This window comes from Podarcis pityusensis, assembly GCF_964106645.2.
Source record: "Podarcis pityusensis genome assembly, chromosome: 6".
Taxonomy (NCBI): Eukaryota; Metazoa; Chordata; class Lepidosauria; order Squamata; family Lacertidae; genus Podarcis; species Podarcis pityusensis.
Window position 1 is genome coordinate 12547685 of NC_138030.1, and position 20101 is coordinate 12567785.

General features: G+C 44.1%; 1 protein-coding gene across 4 annotated transcripts in view; it reads right to left on the bottom strand.

The window, feature by feature from the left end:
- The window catches only part of PHACTR3 (phosphatase and actin regulator 3), a 212237-nt gene that overhangs the window by 91314 nt on the left and 100822 nt on the right, over positions 1–20101 (bottom strand). Inside the window, exons 4-5 of one of the 4 annotated variants that reach the window (XM_081011266.1) lie at positions 17616–17693; positions 9257–9430 (exon numbers count right to left, since the gene is read on the bottom strand). The exons of 1 other annotated variant lie outside the window; for it this stretch is intronic. In XM_081011266.1, the coding sequence (XP_080867392.1) occupies positions 9257–9430; positions 17616–17693 (252 nt within the window). The remainder of the gene's footprint in view (positions 1–9256; positions 9431–17615; positions 17694–20101) is intronic. 2 more of the 4 variants (XM_081011267.1, XM_081011268.1) reach the window with 2 other exon arrangements.

The following is a 20101-nucleotide window of genomic DNA, read 5'->3' on the forward strand; positions in this document are numbered from 1 at the left end:
GCTGGTGGCCCCATTACGACCCTTTCTGGCAGGGCTAAACTGGCTACAGTAATCTATGCTCTGGTGACCTCAAGTTTAAATTCCTGCCCTGCACTTCGCCTGGGATTGCTTTTGAAGACAGTTTGGAAACTGCAGCTAGTGCAGACGGTGGCCACCTGATGCCAACAGGCTGAAAATGACACTGGTTCTGGGCTGATTTAAACTCATAAAGGCCTTTACAGCTTAGGACCCCAATATCTTTAGAAGTGTTTCTCCCAATCTGAACCTGCCCAGACCCTTCAATCTTCATCTGAGACCCTCCTCAGTTCAGAAGGTGCGGTATAGTGGTTAAGAGTGGTGGACTCGTAATCTGGTGAACTGGGTTCGATTCCCCGCTCCTCCACATGCAGCTGCTGGGTGGCCTTGGGCTTGTCACACTTCTCTGAAGTCTCTCAGCCCCACTCACCTCACAGAGTGTTTGTTGTGGGGGAGGAAGGGAAAGGAGAATGTTAGCCGCTTTGAGGCTCCTTAGGGTAGTGATAAAGCGGGATATCAAATCCAAAATCCAAAACAAGAGAGAGGGCCTTTTTGCTTATGGCTCCCTGTCGTATTAGATGGAGATGTTCTTGCTGCTGAAGTTTTGAGTGCTCTCTTTGGCGTGCTCCTTTATGGGTTACTGAAACAAATTTTATTGCAAGGTACTGTTTTGAAATTGGTGGGGGTGGGAGAGGGAAACCTCTCATACCTTTAATGAAGCACTGAGGCTTTGAGCTTGTTTGCATAAATAGAATTAAAAAATGATTCTCTATATAGAGTATATGTCTGAAGTGTTTAAAAGTGTATTTTAAAGGTCACAGATTTCAACAGCAGGCCAAGGGAGATATAAGAAAGCTCAACCCCTTGGTGCTAATGAAGGATTTGACTTTCCTACAATACCACTTGATGAAGAAGTGCAGAATATATTCCTATCACGAATGCCATTGATCCCCAAACCCTCAGATTGTTCTCTGGGTTCTTGCTTCCTAGATACCTGGAGATGTCATTCAGAAGAGGGAAATATAGATTGATTTAACCAGGACAGAATCCTCCTTGACTTGGAAATTATAGAGCTAATCTTGTGCTCCATCTGATAGATAGAAAGCTGCCAGATCCCTCAGTGTGGCCACCTTGGACCACATCTGTACCATATATTTAAAGCACTACTATACAACTCTAACAGCCATGGCTTCTCCCAAAGAATCCTGGGAATAATGAGTTTGTTAAAGTTTCTGGAAAGTGTAGCTCTGTGAGTGGAGAGGTGTGTCACCTAACAACTCTCAGCACCCTTAACACTCATTTTCTTTCAGCAAAATGGAGCGATAACCCTACCACATGGGCTATTACTGGGTGACATATATAATGATTTAAAAAGCTACCTTCATCGTTACAAGTGTTACAATTCCGACACACTTCACACTAAAGGTTACCATCCTGCTAACATTAGTCATAAGGAACTGTGCAATCATAGTCAGGCCCACTCAGAAATAAGCCCTATTGAGTTCAGTCGGGGATCCTTCAAGAGTGTGAGAATTCAGCCTCGGTCTCACTGAAAGGAACAGAATATTGAAGGCAGAACATAGCTGTCAATGGCTGCTAGTCGTGATGGCTGTGTTGCATCACCACAGCTGGAGAGGCACAATCAGTGCTGGATTTACGTATAAGCTAAACAAGTTATAGCTTAGGGCCCCACACTCTTGGGGGGCCCAAAAAAAATTAAAGGGGGAAAAACTGGATGTGTATTTCCAAAATATAAGATAAAAAGCAAATAAAATAAAACCTACATACAGCAACAGTGTTTTGTGTTGTGTAGGCTCCTATGATGTAAGTAATGGACCCCACCAGCTAGCCTGCTCCCTAAAATATCACTGCTTTGCTCATTTCTATATATAGGGTGCCTACATTCTACATGTGCAAATGGCTTTCGATACCTATTAGGTCCATAAATTACCATATAGCATATATTCAACACAAAAAACAGTGACGATTTGTTGACAAAGGACAGCTGGGCATATAAAGGTCCCCATTGCCTTCAGTAGCTTAGGGCCTCATCAAACCTAAATCCAGCCCTGGGCACAATGCTTCTGAATATTAGCTGCTGGGAATGGCAGGTGCTGGAAGCGTCATGGGACTCATATTCCGCTTGTAGGCTTCCCATGGGCACCTGATTGGCCACTGTGAGAACAGGATGCTGCACTAGATGGGTTTTTGGCCTATTCCAGCAGAGTTCTACTTACGCTCTTTCTAGGATATAAGCCATTGCTTCCTAGTCCCCTTTATTTCAATGGCAACATAGCCGTGGCTGACGAGTTCCATCAATTTTGGTGGTGGGTAACTTGCAGTGCACCTATGGGAATGTGCTGAATAGCGCATGATAAAATGAAACCAAGGAATGCAGAATTAAAGAGATTCATAAGACTGCTGGTTCAGACAGTAGAGGGCAGCAGAAGGAGGGAGCAAACTGAATTAAAGGAATGCTCATTGTATTCTCTGAAGGGAAAAATATTACCAACGCGCTGTAAAAGCTACTTGCAAGCCGCTGTTTCTCAAAATCCTTTCCGACTGGCCGTTCATGCAAATCTTTCTGAATACTTGTACATTTTCTCTGCCTCCCCCCGAAAGCAAAATGTGCATTTCTATCACCATTGTTACAATATCCCAATGCAGAATGCCCATTCCTACATAAATATTTGATGCTTAATCATTATGTATCTGCCTTTAGGGGCAACGTGCTGTGAAACATATGCATTATTTCTGAAGGGAGAATGCCCTGGCTTTGTGCAATGTACAGCTCTCTGCATAAATTCTTTATAGTCTGCATTACAGACAAATATGCCAAACAGCACATCCAATTGTAACAGGGCTTGCTCCAGCTGAGCAATTAATTGCCTTTCCTGTTATGCCAAAGGTCCCAGTTGCCTAAGGCAGTGGTTCTTTAAGGTTCGGATAAGCAATGGGGGCCATCAAAGATGCTCTTTAGCAGGCTTTATTTACAGAGTGAGGGAAATAAAGAACAATGCAAGAAACAACGGACATCATCTCATGGGTCAGCTTACAGGAGTTGGGGGCAGCACATGGTGTCGACAGCAAGGTCTGCACTGAAGAAGAAGAGTTTGGATTTGATATCCCGCTTTATCACTACCCGAAGGAGTCTCAAAGCGGCTAACATTCTCCTTTCCCTTCCTCCCCCACAACAAACACTCTGTGAGGTGAGTAGGGCTGAGAGACTTCAGGGAAGTGTGACTAGCCCAAGGTCACCCAGCAGCTGCATGTGGAGGAGCGGAGACGAGAACCCGGTTCACCAGATTACGAGTCTACCGTTGTTAACCACTACACCACTCTGGCTCTCAGAGATGGCCTAGGAAGAGTTTGACCCATTGCCTGCCCAAGAGGGGAAAGGAATCTCTAGCAACAGGTGGCTTCATAAGAGGCCACCTGTTTCCTCTTGCTTTGCTCTTTATTTTCCACATCCTGTATATAAAACAGAGCAACTTGGGTGGTCTTCATTGCCTGTAAAGCCTCTGGAAGAACACTTCCCTGTTTTGATGATAACCGGTACCACCAGGAAGTTTTTATCTCACCTCTGTTCAGAACTCTGTTACCATTCACCTTTCTTGCCACTCATAGAATCGTAGAGTTGGAAGGAACAACAAGGGTCATCTACCCCTGCGATGCAGGAATCTTTTGCCCAACTTGGGGCTCAAACCCACAACCCTGAGATTAAGAGACTCGTGCTCTACCGACTGGGCAGCTGGCTTTAAATCAGACCCTTAATTCCCTACACTGGCTTCAAATCTAGTCCTAGATCCATCATAAGCACCTTTGCCTTATGAAACCCTCTGTCACGGTATCCCTTAAGTCCCATGTACACCAATATTTATTTCTCCATCTTCACTTCCTTCAGCTGAATGTACCTTTTAACTGGCACTGCCCATGGCCCCTTCCTGTCCACAATGCGTAGTATGTTCTCTCAGATCTCCTGCATGGTAGGGCAGCATTAGGGGTGAATGGACCAGTCTTTTCCATGTCAGTTTCATTTGTGTTCCTTCATAAGTCTGCTCTGTTCCGCTTCTGTATTAACTTATGAAATTACTCATTTAAATATGTAAAAGGGTAAAAGTAAAGGAATGCTGGCAGTTAATTTTAGTCGAGGATGACTCTGGGGTTGCGGTGCTCATCTCACTTTACAGGCTGAGGGAGCTGGCGTTTGTCCACAGACAGTTTTTCCAGGTCATGTGGCCAGCATGACTAAGCCGCTTCTGGCGCAACAGAACACCGAAACCAGAGCAGTGCATGGAAACGCCATTTACCTTCCCGCCGGAGCGGTACCTATTTATCTACTTGCACTTTGACGTGCTTTCAAACTGCTAGGTTGGCAGGAGCTGGGACCGAGCAACGGGAGCTCACCCCGTCACGGGAATTCGAACCGCCAACCTTCTAATTGGCAAGACCAAGAGGCTCAGTGGTTTAGAACACAGTGCCACCAGCGTTCCCTTTAAATATGTAGGTTATCACAAAATAGGTATTGGAAATCAAGGTATGCTGAAAAATCCACAATTCATATGCATTCTGCTTCCTTCACTGCAGGAACAAGATGACTATTGGGATGCCTTCTGACTCAACAATTCTTTGATTCTATTGTTTTGGTATTTTCTATACATTTTAAAGTGGAGAACTACACCACAAAATAAAGAGAACTGCAGAATCTGAAGGGTAATTATTTTCCAATCCTCTCTGATCCATCTGAGAGGTGTGAATTAGCTCAACTTCCTTAAAAAAAGGAAAAGTGGATTGAACAAAATCAATCCCTAAATGTGCCCATTTAGTTCATCCCTAAATGTGCCAATTCTCTCTCACTCTCTTAAGTCCCACCTCAGAATTGAAAGCCAGAAGTTACAGAATTGTAGAGTTGGAAGGGACCCTGAGGGTCATCTAGTCAAATCCCCCCCCCCCGATGTAACTACTTCCACTAATTCAACTACAGAGTTTTATTAAAGATACATGTAAAGAAGTACAGTAAATGCAAGCCGGGGGTGGGCAATGGACTGACTGATGAAATTAAAAACAAAACTCAAACAGCTCTGGCGGACTACCAAATATACGTATGCAGCTGCAGGAAAATAGAGCTAGGTGTAAGTGGAGAAACTTCTCCAGTCTTTGAGGCAATAAGTAATGGATTGATGAAGTGTTAACCTCTCTCCGTCAGCACTCACTGAGAACATCCTCATCTTATAAAGCTAGTTACACAACTAAGCATTCAACTGAAAGCACAAAGGGTCAAACCAGGGATGGGATGTGCATGCAAGCCCACCCTCAACAATCTTGGGCACACTGGTTGCCCTGCAGACCTTTGCAGGATTGGTGCAAAGGTCTGGAAGTGTGACTGAATGTGATTAGAAAGCTCTGCATTAAACAGGAGCCCAGGCTTATCAGAGTTTGCAATTGCAGGGAAAGTTAAATCAGCCTTCCGGAGACTTGCCGATGGAGTGAAATGTTGCCGTCTATTTTAAAGTCTCTGTAGTGCATGGATGGGAGCCCTTGGAGTCCTCTGCAGGCCTTTCCATGAGTGCTTTGGACTAGCTGGAATATGACCTTGAACTTGTGATAGAGCCTTTCACTTGCCTAGTAAGAGGATGGAGATATGTGACACATGAGTGCGTATAGAAGCCTCTGGCTTTTGCATGGCTATAGTTTTCCAGTAGCCATTATTTTAAAACCTTTCCAAGATCAGACTCCTCTACCTATTCCATAACCTCTATCCTCCTCCACCCCAAATGTGGGTTGTTCCTGCATAAGCTGTTCTGTAGCTCAATTATTTTTATTCTGGAACTCCACCTCCTTTCATTTCATTCCTCTCCATTGCTTCTGCAAGTCGATCCCTACTGTCTGATCCACTTGCTCCATCAAGGAAGTAAGCTGCTCTTTCATAAGGAAAACCTGTGCAGCTATTTCTGCTTTACCACCCTCTTCGCCTGCCTCCAGCGTGCTGCAAAATCTCCTCCACTTTGACCGACTGCGGAAGCTGTGCTCAGGAATTCCTACAAAACAACCATGTTTCCTGCAGAGGCATCCATTTCAGGCTCAGAAGGGTAAATAACTCTTCTGCCTGGGGAGCCAAATCATCTTCAGGACTTGTCTCAGACCAGCCCAATTCATTGGCAAAGGACAAGGTGGGACCTCCTGCTACCATTCTAACAGATGGCCTGACCAGAATCCTTTTTAACATGATTGATAGGACAGTGTCTCCCACTGCATATAAGCACAGCTGCAGGGTAGCTTAGGGGCAACAGGAATGTGGCATGGCACCCACAGTTTAGCCTGTTCCTCACCTTTCAGCATCTGTCATCTAAGTCAGCCACCTTGCTCTGTCCAGCAGCCAGGTTGGCCATGCCTGAAGCAATCCTGCTTCTGATGTTTGGTTGGGGCCTTTTGCTTCAAACCAAAGTCCTGGGTGTGTCTGATTAAACTGGAGGGGGAAGAGATCTCAGAAGACCTCAAACACCCATCTTGTTAGGTGGCATGGCTATCTGCTGGCTCCCTTCCTTGCAAGCTTTAGGTGAGCTGATAAGGGTTTCTCCTTTTTCCTAGCCTTCAGTTTGGTTTGGTCTGCCCCATTGACAACGCTTCGACTGTTTTATTCTGCTCTTGGTTTCATTGTATTTAGACTGGCTTTCATTGTCTTGTGAGCTGCATTTAGGACCCCAAAGTAGCATATAAATAGGCCTTCTCGGTGGGGGCACCCTGACTGTGAAATGCCCTCCCCCCGAAATGCTCACCTGGTGCCTAAATTATGATCCCCTTGGCACCAGGTTGAGACTTCTTTGTTTCACAGGTCATTTAATTTTAGTATGTTTTAGTGCGTTTAGATTTCAGCATAAATTGCCTTCTCTTTGGTTTATTTTAGGTTGGCTTCTATATATTATGCTACTCTGTTTCTGCATTGCTTTTCTTCATGTTTTATGTCAGTTCTATGTTTCCGTGGTGTTTCTGCAGAGATCATTTTACAAATTGCATTGTATTTGTATTTTTATTGATTTTTGCAAAATGCCCAGAGGGCTTTGGCCCACGGGTGGTCTAGAAATGATGGAAGTAAATAAAATAAATTCTATAAATGACAACAACCCAGCACTGAGGAAGATAAAAGATATTTGTCAACCCTGACTTGTTTCCCTTTGCCTGTAAGTGGATATAAACAGTCTTTTTCATATCTCTGAGAATCAGTTTGTGCATTATAACCAACATGTTAAATCACTCCACATGGAAGTTGTTTCCCTGTAGTAAACAGTTAGTAGAATCGATCGTGTGGCTTTCTTCATGCCAATAAATATGCCTAAAATAAATTATCTGTTCTGCTACTTGCACTCTTTCACTGAGCTGAGCTGTTCCACCTTACTGGGTTACCAAAGCCTGCTTTATTTACTTATTAGAGACATTTCTATACGGCTCGGTTACTAAGCAGTATACATAAAAACCACCCACAGAACATGGAGCAAATAAAAATTATCATAACATCAAACACTCCCTTAAAATGCCTACTGGATCAAGAAATTCTTAGTTATGCACCTGAAGTTCCACAAGGAAAGTGTCTGTCTAATCAAAATTGGGAGGGAGTTCCACAGGCTTCAGCCCACTACACTGAATGCATGGCTTCTAGTAGCTACAAGCCATGCAGCTGAGTCATGGGGGACCACCAACAGAGACTCCTCCAAAGATCTCAGTGATTGAGTTGGGATATAAGAGATCAGATGGTCCTTAAGGTTGTTAGGAGTTCAGCCTACACTCGAGTAGGACCCTGGCAGAGACACATGCCCGACTGGCATGTTCCCTCCCTCCTGGTCGATCGTTTGGGAGCTTCAAAAGCTTTCTTCTGCCCGAACATCACAGTGACCTATGCCAACCGACACCGGCACACTTAGGGATCCACAGAGTTTGCACATCATGCATAACAGGCCTCAGCAACTCAGCATTTTGGCTAATCTACTTTATTAACATATAAAAACACATGGAGCACTGCAACATGGCTCCCTCTCTCTCTAGCATCAGACAGCAAAGAGAAAGAACAAAGGACAATAGTCCCACTTCACAGAACACAGTAACACAAACATCCTGTCTCTGTCACTTCCCACTTTGTGGAGTCAAAACATATACCATCATGTGATAGACAACAATCCCATGGCTGCAGTCATGGAGCAGGAATTCTAACAAAGGTATCTGGAACCCAAATTATAAATTAATGCTAGAACCTTGAATCTGTCCTGGTTATATATGGGCTGCCAGGGCAAGCTTTTGAGCATTGGTGCTATGTGCTGGCACCAGTCTGTCTTCATCAACAGTCTAGCCACAGCATTTCACACCAGCTAGAGCTTCCAGACCTGGTGCAAAGGTACATGGAACATGGAACATGCACATGGAGCACACTGAAATAATCAGGCCTCTCTGAGAATGGCCACAGTTGGCTTACTAGCTGCAACTGGGAAAAGACACTCCTGAGACCATCACATGAGGCTTAATCGTTGTGTGAATGCCGTGAATTGGAACAATTTAAAGGAGGCTCCAGTGGGTAGCCCTAACTCCAGAAATAGAAAAGTATAAGAGAATGAAATAGTGGCACATCTAGTTCAGAGGTGGAGAAGCTGTAGCTTTCCAGATGTTATTGGACTCCATCAGTTCCAGCCAGCATGGTCAGAGGTGCAGGTTTAACATCCCTGATCCATGGGAAAATCTGTTATGACTAAACTGAGGTCCCATCTGCACTCTTTATTTAAAGCAGCACCATGAATGGCCATGATTTCCCCTAAAGATTCCTGAGAACAATAGGGTGCTGAGAATTGTTAGAAGACCTCTATTCCCCTCACAGAGCTACAAGTCCCAGAGTGGTTTAACATTTGATCCTTCTTCATAGGGAACTTTGGGAATCAAAGAATCTGAGGGGAATAGGGGGGTCTCCTTACAACTCAGAGCACCCTTAACAAACTACACATCTCATCATTCCTTGGGGAAAGCCATGTGGCATGATACTGCTTTTAACATGTAGTACAGAGAGGGCCTGAGCTGGACAACATGCTACCTCCAGTTACATACAGTCTCATTCATAGTTTCTCTCAGTAAAATGGTTGAGAGCTTCTGGTCTCGGGAAGAAGAATAGGGCCAGCCCAACACTACATCCTACTGTGGCATCAAAGTGACGCAATTGTAGCTCAGCGGAATGGAAAGAAGGCCAATACCATTGCAAAGCCAATACCTGAATCTTCTCTCAGCTCTTCCGAATGCAGCTCCTCGCCAAGTGAGGTGGCATTGGTTGTGGCTGATATATGTTCCTGCCGCGTCTCTTCTGAGGTAAGTGCCTGGCATGTGGGGGATGAAGGGTCACTCAGCATTGCTCTGGTGGCACCAGTTGCTGCTTTGCTTTCAGAATCTAGGACACCATGACATTCTCTCATTAGTTAAACCATTAAGGATTTTCTGACGCCCACTTCCCATGCTACGGTTCTGAGTTAAAGGAGGGCCTCATTGGGTGGTTCTCAGAAAACCAGCCTGGGAACCCCTGTTTTAAGGGTGCTGTATGCAGGTGCTCAAAACAAACCAATAAATGATGCAGTGCACGGCCTCCATAGTAGTGCTATGGGATGGACTGCCGTGGAAGCATGCAGACTAGATATATACACAATGTCCTTAAATAAGTGCTGGTGGTGTTCTACATGAGATACAAACGCTTATCCATGTGTGGTGGAGGTGCAATGTTTGGAGGGAGGGAATAATGACAGGGAGAGGATAGACAGACATTCCAGTATTTCTTCACATGCTAGTAGAGCTCAAGGTTATGCTATACAGATAGTGAGATTGGACTATGAAGTTAGGAACAGAGTTAATTCTCATTACCTGGGGTCACCAAGCACGGAAACAGGCTTAGCCCCCACTTTAAGCATAGGCCCAAAACTTTGAAGGCCCAAGACATGATTTTCCTGCCTTAAGTGGATCCTAAATAGTGCTAGGCTAGGGCCAATGTGCTGACCATTCCGTCACCAAGTCCTGTCTTCATCTATCTTCCTCCTCCACATGGTGCTGCCTAAAGCATGTTATTTCATCCTGATGTAAGAACATAGCAACAAACCCTGATGGATCAGACCAAAGGCCCATGCAGTTTAGCATCCTGTTCTCATGACAGACAGCCAGATGACTATGGGAAGCCCACAAGCAAGACCTAAGTGCAATAGCACTCATCCTACTTGTGACTCCCAGCAACTGGCATTCAGAGGCATACTTCCTCTGACAGTGGACATAGATCATAGCTCTTGTGGCCAGCAGCCATTGATAACCTTACCTTTCATGAATTTGTCTAATCCACATGGCAGGACCAGCTCTCATCTAGATTCACCAGTTTACTTTCTTGCATATATAGTGAGAACAAAACCCACAATCATTTGGAGGGGCAATTGTGATACAGGTGAAATGTATCCCTGAACATAAGTGGCCCATCTCTCACTGGCAAGGACTGGGGGAGGAATGAACTTTGACTTTGTGTGTGCAGAGCATTCAGAAATACACTGTATCTCCCTGGCTTCCTTGCTTTCCCTGCATACCCTACCTGATTTAATGGCATTTGATGGGCATTTTGCTAGGTTGAAATTAACTGAGTTTATAAGATATTTCCTCATCTTAGGAATGAGAATGGCCTTGTGGAATGCATTTCTTGTACGTTTTAAAGCGACTACTTAAGCTCTGCTTGCCTCTTGCCTCTTTCACGGCAGCTGGAGTGAAGTAAGCTGCGTAATGGAAGTTGAATTTCTTTCTTTCCATTACAGACCACTAGAGGAGACCATAGGATGCTTTTGATCACAAAGAAGTTGAAGCACCCGATAAGGGAGGTGCAAGGACAGAGCAAACCAAAATAGCTCAAGGCTGTATGCTTCCCCTTATTAGTGCATGTAGATATATCCCTACTCTCCCAAACAATTTAACCCAACTCCATGGGATTTATTTATTTTTTCCTTGCTTTTTATTAGTTTACTATCAACATGGTTCATACGATTACAGTATACGGAACCATATGGGCGATTAGGGAATTTCTTAAAAAGCAAATGAGAAATCAGCACCAGGGACAGTTCCCTAAGTCTGAAAATACAACACAATGCAGGCTGCAACATGTGCTACAAAATGTATTCACGAAAGGCAAACTTGGGTAGGTATTAGCATGCAGCACATGAAACAAGTAAGATTTGCCTTTTCTGTGCACATGTTAGAATGTAGCTATCAGGCACACCTTTCCAGTATACGTACATTGAGTATACACAGACCAAAATCCCACAAAGAGTCTTGTGGCACCTTAAAGGCTAACAAATTTATTATGGCATAAGCTTTTGTTGACCACAGTCCCCATCAGCAGATGCAAGGAGTGACATCCCCAGATGTTACCTGACAGCTGATGACCTCATTCAATGCCTCTGATGAAATGGGTTGCGCTCCTCAAATGATTATGCTAGGCTAAACGTATTAGTCTTTAAAGTGTCACAAGACCCTTTGTTGTTTTGCTACAAGAGACCAATGTAGACCATTTCTCTGAAAAATGTGTTGTTGTTGTTTCAAATTCACTGTATGCGATTGTCAGAGATGACACATGTATTGCAAACTCAGAGAAGAGAGTTCCCTCCAAAAACTGAAAAATGTGAAGCCATGGAGAAAAAAACTAACCTATGAGGATATATGCTGTTTTGATGTGAGAGCAGGTCTATAGTATTCATTCAAATCAGCCACTGACATTTTCCTATGTATAATTTAAATTACATAAAATGTGTACACAATTTGATTTTTCTTTAAAAGGGGGTGGGGAATAAACCCAGCCTGGATCCATTTTCAGAAGCCAGAAGGAAATATATATACTTCTGTTTTCAACTTCTGTGTTTCCCATGCGCAAGCTTATGTGGGAGTCACATTTTTAAAAACCACCTTTGCTGTTGATCTGACATGATAGGATCCCAAATAATTCAGAAGATAGGGGTGGTGGAATCTATTAGGCCAGTGTAAACAATACACCGAGGGTTGAGTATCCTTCATTATTTTCTGCTCCGAGCCAGAGCGTTGCCATGTTTTCCTTACTGAGACTGGTCTTCCTTCAACCTCCCTGCCTCAGAAATAATAGGCTCAGCAGTATAATCCAAGCCAAAGCAATTACTGGAAGAGGAACATGGGTGAGGAACCTGGAATGATCTCCGGCCAGAGAATTCACATCCCTCCATTTGAGACACCCTTCATCAGAAGCTGATGACAAGACCGGCTTATCCTTGTTACTATTTCATTACAAGTTTCTGGAGCGGTGATTGAAAGGAGTTTCTATGGAGCTCAACTCCCCCCCCCCCGCCCCCGTTTCACCAAGGGCACTCAGACCCAGCATTTCACACTGCTTGCAATCTGAGGACATGGGGAAACCTAGTCTGCATGCTGCAGAGCTCCCAGTGCAACATTTTTATAGGCTGAGCTCGCCCACTCTGCCTCGTAATCACGTTCGGAGAAAAGTTACTGTTCTTAAAATAGCCTTTGCAGCAGCACAGTTGCTATGATACGCTGCGAAGAGGGAGAGAAGGGAGTTCATTGCCTACGTTTCAACTCATTGTGAAGCCAGCCCATACATAGTCATTGGCATATTAACTGCCACCCGCATTGTTTGCTGCCCGTGTCTTTTGTCTTTCCTTTCTTGTGCACTATAAAATCTGGTCGTTTGGGTGACACCCTACACTTTTGTAGCAGAGACAAGCTGCAGAAATGTGGGGAGGGGAGGAATCCCCATCAACATTTGCTTTGTATTCCGAGGAGCCATATGAGAAAAGTGGTCCTGTGGTGTTTACAAGGAAAGCAGTGGCATGGGTTTTGAAGGCAAGCAGGGCTGGTGGTGCAGGAGGTGAGCAGAGCTGTAGCTCAGAAGAAGAAGAGTAGAAGAAGAGTTTGGATTTGATATCCCGTTTTATCACTACCCTAAGGAGTCTCAAAGTGGCTAACATTCTCCTTTCCCTTCCCCCCTCACAACAAACACTCTGTGAGGTGAGTGGGGCTGAGAGACTTCAGAGAAGTGTGACTAGCCCAAGGTCACCCAGAAGCTGGATGTGGAGGAGCAGAGACCCGAACCTGGTTCCCCAGATTATGAATCTACCACTCTTAACCACTACACCACACTGGCTCTCAGAATACAGTATCTGCTCTGCATGCAGAAGGCCTCAGATTCAGGCCCTGGCATCTCCAGGTATGGCTAGGGAAGACTCCTGCCTGAAACCTCAGACAGCTATTGCTAGTCACTGTTGGCAGTATGTGTGGTGTCAGGTGCATGCAGGAGAAGTGAGTGAAGATGCGCAGCACAGCGCACCCTCCTGGCTTACGAAGAGAGAGCTGGAGGCCACGCAGGCGCATCAGCAGAGTCCATCCTTCCATTGTCTCCCCCTTCTGGTAAGTAACAGGGATGTCACTGCTGGGAGGTCAAGGGCAACAGCCACTCCTGGATGTGTGTAAGTGAGAGAAAGAGAGAGACAGGGAGCGAGGGAAGGAGAGCTGTATCTATGGTCTGTATACATGTGCACTCATGCATGTGCATGAGTGTGTGCTGTGTGAGAGACAGGGATTATAAGAATATAATAATATAAGAACCCTGCAGGATCAGGCAAGCGGCCCATCTAGTCAGTCAGTCAGTTTTATTGCACATATTCAAAGGCTGCTGCAATGCACACAGAATCCTTCAACAATTAAAAGAAAAGATGCTGGATTGATACAAAAAACATTTATGTTATCAAGACATTACCTACTCTAAACAGAGCTATAAAAGTACCTTAATATACAAATTAAGACATTAAACAATAAAATTTATAAGCTAAAATTATCACATGGCCACTAATATATTAAAAATGATGTTAATTAATACAGTGTGCAATTATATTCGGAGTTAGGTGATAAGGATAAAATATAGCTTGATAGGGTCAAATAAATTCATCTCCTTTACAGTTGGTGGCTACCTTGGCTATATAATTTGCTCTAATTTTCCTAGCGGAAGTTGCAAAGAGTGTTACACGCCAGGTCACATACTTATCTGTGTCTGCGAGGAGATATAAAATCATGTCAGAGGGGTTCTGGCCAGGGGACCTTGTCATTATAGGTGCTAAAAATCTTTCTCTTGCTTCATAATATAAGGGGCAGTGCAAGATATAATGCATAAGGTCCTCTACTTCAGGACATCCCCTAATACAAACACGTTCGTTTGTTGGTATGCCTCTGTGTCTCCCATCGACCCATCTAGTCCAACATCCTTTTTCTCACAGTGGCCAACCAGATGTCTATAGGAAGCCCACAAGCAGAAGCTAACTGCAGTACCATGCCCTCCACCCACAGTTCGCATCAACTGATATTGTGGCTAGCAGCCAGGGATACCCCTCCATGAGAGAGTTAGTGTGGAATGGCCTCAACTGTTTGGACCATGCCCATTATGGATTATTCACACAAAGAAGGCAGCCTTTAAGCCAAAAAAAAGCTAGGTAGCCACTCCTGAAGTACAGGTCAAGTAAGCGAAGGGGAAACAGGTCCCCAGACATGGCAAGATGAGGAAATTTAAGGAGAGGTGAAGGAGAGGACATGGGAGCCACACAGAAAGAACAAGCGAAAATGACAGAGGCAGAAGTTGCAAGTAGCTTATTCTTCAGACAAAGCATCCACTGAGAGAAAAAGTGATGGACAAAGAGGGGTGGGGATTCATTACGGTGGACAGGGACAGGGAGGAGATGCACAAGAAGGGCTAGTTTCTGGAGATCCCCCTGAGCCTAGCAAAGGATCTCTGGTTGATGGGACTGTGTTTCTAGTTTAGTTCCTGGAACTCGAAGTATAGGGCCAGCCCAATACATTTTGATGCCAGAGTTTCTCTACCTTTCATCCAACCCACATTTAAAAAGTGTGCTACACTATGGAGATGATAATTCCTCCCTTCCTCTATATGCCCAACATCTTAGTGCTGCCTGAAACTGGTTACACAGCATTTCCTAAGACATGCTCAACTCTCTGCAATTGGACTTCAGATGCTTCACATTGGATTAGATGCATTTCTCTCTCTCTCTCTCTCTCTCTCTCTCTCTCTCTCTCTCTCTCCTTATAATTTATTAGGGTTTTCACATTATTACAATAGAACAGCCCATTCTTCATTCCTTCTTCCCACTCTTAGCTTCCCTCCTTCCAACCTCACACCCACTTTTTTAAAAAATAAAAAATAGGAACCGTATTTTCAAGTCTGATAATTCAGTTCTTCAGTATACTATACATGCTCAGATAAGGGTTAGGGGTGTCAGTGGTCTTCTGGGCTCCCATCCGTTAAGTTCCATCCCTGCATTGTCTTCCCACTGCTTCTAGCTGTGGGCATTACTCAGTTAAGAGCTAAAAAAAAAATGTCACCCAAAATCTCTCCGAAGCTTGACTTTTTACTGCATTTCTAGATATTATCTGGTCACTTTTGTGCATGAAGCCAGGAGGAAAAGGAACACCCCCAAGGGGATCCAATTTGAGCACAAACATTTTGATTCTTCTTCAATGTCCTTTAATCAACTATGTTTCTATATACTTCTAAATGTATTTAAACAGCTTCAAAGCTGAGAAGACTGTAATGTTTAGGTAACGATATCTGAAGCTTTTTGGATTCTCAGCTCTTCACTGGATGCCTGGTCCTACACGCTATAAATTTGCAGGAGCTGATCACAACTCCGCAACAAAATTGTTCAGTTTATTGAGACCCCTTTTGGATGTCTGTTAAGGAAACCTACAGATCTGATAATTATTGTTCATTCTTCAGTGCAGTTACCTCCAATTTTGCATTTTAAAGCTATAATCATATCTGCATTTATGTCATACTTTAAAGTGCTTGAAACACTTTGCACAGATCATCTCAGAAATTCCTGCAAACACAACTGGAAGTTGTCATATACTACGTATGGTCTCAGGTGGTAGGATTTTGTGTTTTCGGTGCAATAAGATAATGTAACAGTAATGCATTTTACACTGGGCTTGTGGTACTACAAGAGAGCAAGGCAGCACTCTTTAATCCTAGTGTGCCACTGACCTCTGCGCCCCCACCCAAGTAAAACCACAGGAGCCAATCAGAAGCAGAAAAGCAAGTGGAACAGCATGCCATCAGCCATGTGTGATTTAGTTGAGATTCCTGCATTGCAGAGGGTTGGATTAGATGACCCTTGAGGTCCCTTCCAGCTCTACAATTCTATGATTCCACTTTTAGTAACTGGCATTCCTCTGGTACAACAGAAGCTCCAGCACCTTCCAAGATTTAATGCACTTTGCTGAGCGTAATAATGCAGATCTGACAACCGCAAACCCTTGCATTAAAACAGTGCTTAATTGCAAAAGATGAGGATGTAACTGCCGCGTACCTAGGAACAGGCTTATGGACAGTTCTTTAAAAAGACATTGTGGGTGAATTTTAAACAGAGGTTAATAAACAACATGTGTTACTAAAACTGTAAAGTAAACCCCCCCGAGACCCAAGGCATCCATTGTGTTGGGAAGGAAGAACATGGATCATGCTAGATTGCTCTTGGCGACCCATTATTCAAACTCTCCTGCCTAGACAGACGGTGTTGCGTTGTAAATTTGCTCACTCGAAGCTTTCTTTGGCAACATAGGACCATGGCAAAGACGAGAATGAAACAAAAAACAACACCCCAATTCTTGCTCTTCTCTTCTCCAGAGATGTTTGGAAGAGAAGAGGAAAGTGGAACAGAGGAGAAGGCAAATGTGTGATGGAGTCAATGGTGTAACCACGCAAGCCATGCCAATGACAGAGCAGAGGTGCAGAAATTATTGGCTAAAAAATGATACACGAGTATCATCTGTTTGTTTTAAATATTGAACGAGAAATGGGTTAACCATTAGAGTAAGGCACGGGTGGGGAACCTGTGGCCCTCCAGATGTTGCTGGACAACATCTTCCATCATCTAAGGCCATTGGCCATGTTAGCTACAGCTGATGGGAGTTAGAATCAGGATGGTGTAGTGGTTAGAGTGTTGGACTAAGACTTGGGAAACCAGGCTTCGAATCTTCACCCAGCCATGAGGTTCAGTGAGTGACCTTGGGTGAGTCGCTTCCTCTCAGCCTAACGTGCGTCACAAGGGTGTTGTGAGGATAAAATGGGTAGGGGAAGGACCATGTACATCACTTTGTGCACCTGGAAGGAAAGGTGGGCTGTGGGTGTTTTAAAAGATATAACATCTGGAGGGACTTCAGAAAACTTCGCAGAAATTGGAGGATGGTTTCTCAGCATGTATGTGTGTTGCATGTGGGTTTTACAGGAAAAAAATGTGGTGTTGTTGTTATTTTGATGTAATGTTAACATGGCAAAATGTCTTCCAAGCTGAAAATCACTTATAAAATCTATACATATGCCTTGACTATAGACAGAAGGAAAGCACAGGAGGAGGGGCATTAGTCTAGACCCCCTTCATTGTTCTCCCTGAGTGCTAAAGTACCTATCTAAAATAATTGATTTGTTTGTTTGTTTTAAACAGTGAGATCCCTTCCAGTTTCCTATGGCAAGGAGTGGGGGGAATAAAAATACAAAGATTGTTTTCACTTGCCTTGTTCCATAATTTCCAGCAGGCCTTTCTTAATAAGTTCGTCCCGACCTTGCCTTGTGGTTGTCTTCTTCTCTAACACTGCAAAAAGGGGTGGTGTGGGGTGAGCATGGTCAACATGGAACATCAGAGCAGACAGAGCGTGGAAATGAAGAACACAGGAAGCCTGCATGAATGGGTGAAGGATGTCAAGCTTGAAGGATGGCACAGCAAGTGAGAGGTTAAACGCAGTGTCTCTCTTTCTCACCCTCCCCACCTCCCATTGATCAGACTGCCTTACCCGTTCTTAACTTTTGTATCCCATCCTTCTTCCAAGATCTTTAGGGCAAATGGACATGGGGGATAATCCTGAAGTCAACCAATGACCTCATGGTGGAATGGGGACTGGAACCCAAAGCCTTCCAGATCCAGCCCTCTGTTGACTACACCACACTAGCTTGAAGGATCACACAGACACACAGTGTAAAGTGGCTTCTGCCATCACAGGAAGTCCCCATCTCTCCTCCCAGCATCTCACATGCTTTGAATCATGACTCAAAGACTTGGGCAAGTTCCCTAGTCCAACTCTCCCCACAACCCCGGAGCAAAAGACATAGCAAGAAAGGCTTGGATCCTGTGATACTATGGAATGATGCTACGTCAGAGAATTGTAGGAAGTCCAAAATGGCATTTGCATCATAGTTTCCCACTGTAGATGATGTCCAGCAGACCATACTCTGTTGGAGGGGACCGGGTGTTGCTCAGAGCTGAATGTCTGATGTTGGAGACAAACTGGGGACAAATAACCTCATTTCGCTCCATAAGCAGGTTTCTAAAACATAAGAAAAGCTTTGCTGGATCAGGCCAGCAGCCCATCTAGTCCAGGGGACTACCAGATGCCTATGGAAAACCTGCAAGAAGGAACCAAGTGCAAGAACATTCTCCCCTCCTGTAGTTGTTTCCCAACAACTGGTATTCAGAAGTATTCTGTCTCCAACAGTTGAGGCACCATGGTTAGTAACTAGCCCCACCTTTCTATGAATTTGTCCAACCCTCCATTCAAGCCATCCAAACTGGTGGCTATCATTTCTCCCTGTAGGAATGAATTCTGTAGTTAAGCTATGTACACTTTGAATAAATACTTTTTTGGTCTATCCTGAACCTTCCAAGCTTCCCTAGATGTCCATGATTCTGGACAGTTGAGACAGACTGCCAGGCTAGATGGAATTCTGATCTTATCAAGCAAGGTAATGTTTATGCTAAAGCCGGGCTTTTTTTTCAGCTGGAACTCGCCGGACTCAGTTTTGGCACCTCTCAAGTGGGCATTCATGGTGAGTTCCGGCACCTCTTTTTTCTAGAACAATAGTACAGTCGTACCTTGGAAGTCAAACAGAATCTGTTCTGGAAGTCCGTTCAACTTCCAAAACGTTTGGAAACCAAAGGTGTGGCTTCTAATTGGCTGCTCCTACAGCCAATTGGAAGCCATGCAGCCTGTGTCAGACATTCAGGTTCCAAGATAACGTTCAAAAACCAGAACACTCACTTCCGGGTTTCGAACATTCGGGAGCTGATTTGTTCGGGAGCCAAGGCATTTGAGATCAAAGATAAGACTGTACTGTGCTAAAGTTAGTTTTGCAATGCCAGGACATAAATAATTCCCCTAGCATCCTTCCAGGATGGTTTTTGGGGAAAGAATTCTACAATATTTGTGTACTATGTGGGGGGGGGGACGACCCAAACCAGAGTGGATCCCACTAGCCTTTCCCCATCCTGACAGAGTGTGGCCTCTGCATTTCCTAACGGAAAGAACAAGGAAAAGACACACAGCTGGATGGAACCACTAGTCTTGCTGAGAGAAGTTCAACGAGGAGCTAAATGCAAGCAGGAAAAGCTCGTTTTGGCTCATAGCTTGCTGTGGAGCCACATAATAACAGCTTGACTACTCCAGTAACTGCTTGTAAGAATTCCTAACCTTTGTTTCCTTTCAGCTAGGCAAGGCCTAGCAACGCTTATTAAGGCCCGTTTTCAGCTCTGTTGAAAAGGGATAACAAGCAGCAGGGATATTGAGGGAGGGGGCAAAACCCCCACCTCCGTATTTTAGACCATATGTGGTTGCATTCCTCAGGGCTGTCAATATTTCTGGCCAACTCACTGGTTCTGCAATGAGTCACTGTCATTATAAACCAATCATTAGGTCTAGCTACTAAATAAGCTATGAGTTCTCCTGTGTTAATATGAGGTATTCAAAATCACTTTCAAATAATCCTAAAATACAGAAGTTTTAATTCGTGTGTTTTTTCTTGTTTTGCAACTGAATCCTTAATCCTTGGCCTTTAAGCCTTACTGAGCATCGTGACTTTCTTCGTCCTCACTCCCCACAAACACTTTTTGCAGTAAAATGCTATTTCTGACCACAAGGTTACTCCCTTATTATTTATTTAAGTATCTGCCCTTTCTTTTAATCAAAGGGCTAGTGAGAGATACAGCGTTTCTAAAAGAACAGAAATCTA